At 40.8% G+C, this 5,535-nt stretch overlaps 1 protein-coding gene across 3 annotated transcripts in view; it reads right to left on the bottom strand.

Annotated features, from left to right (window-relative positions):
• GRIA4 (glutamate ionotropic receptor AMPA type subunit 4) overlaps positions 1 to 5,317 on the bottom strand; it is a 234,368-nt gene extending 229,051 nt beyond the window's left edge. For 2 of the 3 annotated variants that reach the window (XM_009643038.2, XM_009643039.2), the window contains exons 1-2: positions 5,227 to 5,314; positions 3,903 to 4,061 (exon numbers count right to left, since the gene is read on the bottom strand). In XM_009643038.2, coding sequence (XP_009641333.1) covers positions 3,903 to 4,061; positions 5,227 to 5,314 — 247 coding nt within the window. Of the gene's footprint in view, positions 1 to 3,902; positions 4,062 to 5,226 lie in introns of all 3 variants that reach the window. The other variant, XM_009643037.2, reaches the window with a different exon arrangement.
• Between the last annotated feature and the right edge of the window lie 218 nt (positions 5,318 to 5,535).

Genomic DNA, 5,535 nt, shown 5'->3' with positions numbered 1-5,535 from the left:
CAGCAAAGAGTTATCATTTCATATTGCCATGAAATCACTTAATTCAGAGCTGATGGTGGGGGTTCTTTAATTAGGTTAGAAAATCTCACACATCTGCGCTTTAGAAGCCTCTGTCAAGCCAGCAAATTCAATCACATGGAAGCTGGTGTCCTCCAGCTATCAGACAATTGATTTTTGCAGGATTCTGCTCATATTTAGCTTAGGGGATATGCGATATGTTCATTCAGTTGTCAGTCAGTTTGCCTACATTTCATTAGGAGATCTGTTGTTTAAAATATATTCTTCAGTATTACAATTTTTTAAAAAAGAAGCAGCAGTGAAATTATTGGCACCAGACTGCAAAATGTGAAATAAATACAAACTTGGACTAATGCAAAAATACAGGTTGGTTTGAGTGGGAAGTACAGACTTAAATAAGGCCTGTAGGATTAAACCTATTTAATACAGACATGTACAGAATTACATGAGCATACGCACACAGAAACATACACCTCTACTTTCCCCCTCTTTTTCTGCCTCCCCCCATACTGTACAGATTAATCATCTCTGAGTCATTAAACTCTTTGGAACTGAAACTGGGTTCAGTTAAAAAAAAAAAAAAGATCAGGTTATGAATCATTATTTCTATAAATGACAGTAAATACAAGGGGACAGGTTTTCCTCAGTTAAAACAACGCAAGGTAAACATAACCTAAGGTGGTTGGGATGAGAGAGAAGAACCTGCTGCGAATAGTCTAATGAGGAAAGTTTGGGGCAAACCCCTTTTGAATCTGTGGTGTAAGTCTTACACAGAGAAGTGGTTCAATTTTTGACAACTTTAAATTCATGTAAATCGGAATTAATTCCCTAGCATTCAAAAGGAAATACTGTGCAATAACCTTAATCCAAAAAGCAACAATAGCCTTGGAAATTATTTGGTAGAATGGGATGCGTAGGCAGAATCTAAAATAATTGACTTCACCTAAAATTACTGATTTCAATATACAAAAATTTTGGTCCCCCCCTCTTTCACTAAAAATGAAAGTTTAAAAAAGCTACTATGTCATTTGTCTTCATGGAATATATAAACAGCACCTGCGAAAGTTGACATGCACTGTAATATTTCCTCAATGAACTACACCTGCACAGATCTGATTCCTTACAGTTTCAAAGCACCTTTTGAAATGTTTTCTCCTTATGGAATTTGATATTGATTTTCACGCTAAACACAACTAATACGTTGCTTAATATAGAATTCACACTTAATGGGACATCAGTCTTCCCTGCATAAAATGAATGGAGCCATTTTGGCAGCTCAGAAGCTTTTGCTGTTAAATAAGGTGGCAAGGTCATCTCAAACTTGGAGTACCAAACACTCATATAAATAAACTTAGCAATCGTTCAATGAATTATACATGAGAACTGCACAGTACATTGGATGTTTACATATTAAAAAGTGCCATAGAGATGGCTGTGAGAAAGCAGAAACACAGTACGTATTTTAAAGGCACGATGAACAGTAAGACCTTCTCCAGTATGTTTCTATTTTAAACTCGCTCAGCAACGTTGCTTAGGGCATCTACTTCCAGAGGCAGTTCACTCTTGAATGAAGAGCAGGGATTCAAAAACTTAAAGGCCACAGAGGAAAGCCTATAGAATCCTGAAATACGGGCATCAAAGTAGTAATGCTCCTACAGTCTTCAGCTTTGCCACACTATATCCCACTGTCTTACATAATAACTTGAATTCCTTTTTATAAGCCTGACATAGATGAAGATAAATAGAAATAATGCTTTGCTCCTTTCAGAGATTAAGCAGTATCCACAGCATGTGTTTTAACCAAGGCTAAAGACCCTGAGGTGATCTAAATGTAGGAAGTTCAGCTAATTATATCCCGTTTAAAAAACAAAATAAAACGAACAAAAAAGAAAAGAGTAAATGTTACTTCATTTGGTGAGGGCATTTCTTTTTCTGTTTTTCCCTCATGGTGTATACGCATCTGTGTGTGCGCGGGTGCGGGTGTGTATAAAATATATCCTAGGAAGAGAATGTTTGTTCCAGTTGAGGTGGTCTGTGAAATCAAGTAGATCAGATACTAACATGATTTGGCACCAAGGTATGGATGCATAGAGACATATCCACAGGATGTATGCATTACGAGATGATAAGAGACATTTACAACCTAGAATATAAGAGCAGGGCTGCCTCAAGTGACATCACCAGATCAATTGCAGCATCAACCAACTCAGATATATTATCCTGCACACCACTGCTTCCCTATCTCCTTTCCAGCCATTAGAAAAGCACTTGTGAGCACAAATATTATCGTATATTTTCAGATACACGCAAGGCACGCCATACCCAAAAGCAAACAAGAGTAACTGTGGGGTTTACGGACTGATCGAGACATTCATAATTTTTCTTTACAACAACAAAATTCATCTCCATAGAAACTGGGAAGCAAGAAACTACAGTAATAACACTAAAGTAAATGTCACATCAGGTTAGTCAGCAGAAGGCAGGAGAGGGGATTTTGCTTCAGTTAGAAACTAACAAGGACTGCTGCCGCTTTGGCTCTTCTGCAAAGGGTATCTATGCCAGAGAGAGACTCACTGATGTATTCCCAGTGCAAGACAATAAGGTGGTTTCCTGTTATTTCCAGTTAAATCTACTCGTAAGGTGGTCAGATCAATGGCATGTTTACTTACAGGCATTTGTTACAGCGAAGCTGTTAGCTGTTTCAATGTTGTCTACATGAGGAACCAAATTAAAAGGTGCTTCGGATGCATTGGGGCTGGTGTTATGAAGAAAAATTGCTAATCGAAAAGCAGTATATTCCTGATCTGTGTTCCTGATGAAGAGACCACCTACAAAAAACAGAAAAAAAGCAAAAAGCAAAGGAAGTAGGGTGAATTCTTTGCAAAGGAAGAAGGGTGAATTATTTGCAAGCTACTTACTACCTGGTAACACCAAGCAACTGTCTCTCCCAAGGCTGCACAGTAAAGCAAGTCCTAAGACTTTAATGGATAAGGAACTAATCATATTCATAATCACAACCGCTGCTTTTAAATCACTGTCTTCAATCGATTTTAACCTCCCTGATGCATTAATGCTTCTTTTCTGACTTCTCAGTTTCCAGCCTTTCATACACAAATACCCAGATTTGTCATGATTACAGTGACCTTTGAAAGTGTTTAGCCTCCATCTCCCTGATACCGAACACACTGGTAAATCAGCTACTCAGCAGCCTCTTACGTTAAGTGGCGGGCTGATTAAGGGGAATGATGCTTTCTGGATTAAAAAAAAAAAAAAAACAAAACAAACCAATCCGGTGTAGGTGCATAGAGACATATCCACAGGATGTATGCATTACGAGATGATAAGAGACATTTACAACCTAGAATATAAGAGCAGGGCTGCCTCAAGTGACATCACCAGATCAATTGCAGCATCAACCAACTCAGATATATTATCCTGCACACCACTGCTTCCCTATCTCCTTTCCAGCCATTAGAAAAGCACTTGTGAGCACAAATATTATCGTATATTTTCAGATACACGCAAGGCACGCCATACCCAAAAGCAAACAAGAGTAACTGTGGGGTTTACGGACTGATCGAGACATTCATAATTTTTCTTTACAACAACAAAATTCATCTCCATAGAAACTGGGAAGCAAGAAACTACAGTAATAACACTAAAGTAAATGTCACATCAGGTTAGTCAGCAGAAGGCAGGAGAGGGGATTTTGCTTCAGTTAGAAACTAACAAGGACTGCTGCCGCTTTGGCTCTTCTGCAAAGGGTATCTATGCCAGAGAGAGACTCACTGATGTATTCCCAGTGCAAGACAATAAGGTGGTTTCCTGTTATTTCCAGTTAAATCTACTCGTAAGGTGGTCAGATCAATGGCATGTTTACTTACAGGCATTTGTTACAGCGAAGCTGTTAGCTGTTTCAATGTTGTCTACATGAGGAACCAAATTAAAAGGTGCTTCGGATGCATTGGGGCTGGTGTTATGAAGAAAAATTGCTAATCGAAAAGCAGTATATTCCTGATCTGTGTTCCTGATGAAGAGACCACCTACAAAAAACAGAAAAAAAGCAAAAAGCAAAGGAAGTAGGGTGAATTCTTTGCAAAGGAAGAAGGGTGAATTATTTGCAAGCTACTTACTACCTGGTAACACCAAGCAACTGTCTCTCCCAAGGCTGCACAGTAAAGCAAGTCCTAAGACTTTAATGGATAAGGAACTAATCATATTCATAATCACAACCGCTGCTTTTAAATCACTGTCTTCAATCGATTTTAACCTCCCTGATGCATTAATGCTTCTTTTCTGACTTCTCAGTTTCCAGCCTTTCATACACAAATACCCAGATTTGTCATGATTACAGTGACCTTTGAAAGTGTTTAGCCTCCATCTCCCTGATACCGAACACACTGGTAAATCAGCTACTCAGCAGCCTCTTACGTTAAGTGGCGGGCTGGTTAAGGGGAATGATGCTTTCTGGGTTAAAAAAAAAAAAAAACAAAACAAACCAATCCGGTGTAGGATAATCTGCACCGAACAGGAATATAATGAACTTTGCTCCTCTGCAGCCATGTGCAGGCAGGGAGCAGCTCAGCCTTATTAGCAGCATCTTTACAAGTCCACGAGAAATGATGCAGTGATGGAGCTGAGCTGGAAAGAATTCAGATAGCTGCGTCCCATCCGAAACACGTCCGAAAGGAGGGAAGCAGGAGGCGATGGGAAAGGGGTGAGGAAGGGGCACAGGACTACACGGAGAGATCTACAAAATCCTGAACTTTCCAACTACGAGAAGGGAAAGAAGGGCAGCGTTGCCTTTTACCCCCCACCACTGCCGGCTACCGCAACCCCCGGCCCCCGTAACCTGCCACCCCTCCGGGAGCCGGGCAAAGGTGCCGGAGGGGGCTGAAGCAGCCCAGGGGCATCAGCCCCGAGCCCCTTCCTCCTCTACCGATCCCACCCAGCCCGGAGCCGGAATGAGTTCTGCAAAAGACAAGCATCCTCCCTACCGCAGGCGAACGCACGCACAGATCTATGTCCATGCACACACACACACGGAGGCATACATACATAAATACACGCGGATTTTTCGTGCAGGCAGGGAAATGGGCTGAGCGGTGGAGGAGAAATCTGCAAACTGCCTTCAGAGCATCCTTTCCAACTCACTTTGCAAAGGACTGAACCCCTGGACACACGCACGCAGCCCAATGCAGCGCTTACCTATTTGCACACTGCTAGGAAAAGCTCCCATTGCTAGTCCCCAAAAGCCAGAAAACAACAAGACAAGCTGTCTGCAAATTATCCTCATCTTCTCTTTTGCCTCTCTGTCTCGCCTTCTCCCGCTCGCTCGCTAGACGCTGCTCAGAGAGGCATTGAGGACGCGGTGGCTACAAACAAAATCAGGAATTTAAAAAAAAAAAAAAAAAAAAAAAAGGAAGGGGGAGAAAAAGAGAGGTTCCTTCCTTTCTTTTTCTTTTTTTTTTTTTTTTTTTTTTTTTTTTTTTTTTTAACCCCTTTCTTTTTTCTCCC

Source organism: Egretta garzetta, unplaced genomic scaffold (genome assembly GCF_000687185.1).
Source record: "Egretta garzetta isolate BGI_Z169 unplaced genomic scaffold, ASM68718v1 scaffold217, whole genome shotgun sequence".
In the NCBI taxonomy this organism is placed as follows: Eukaryota; Metazoa; Chordata; class Aves; order Pelecaniformes; family Ardeidae; genus Egretta; species Egretta garzetta.
Note: the sequence above shows the minus strand (reverse complement) of the source record. Positions and strands in the feature narration are given on the sequence as shown.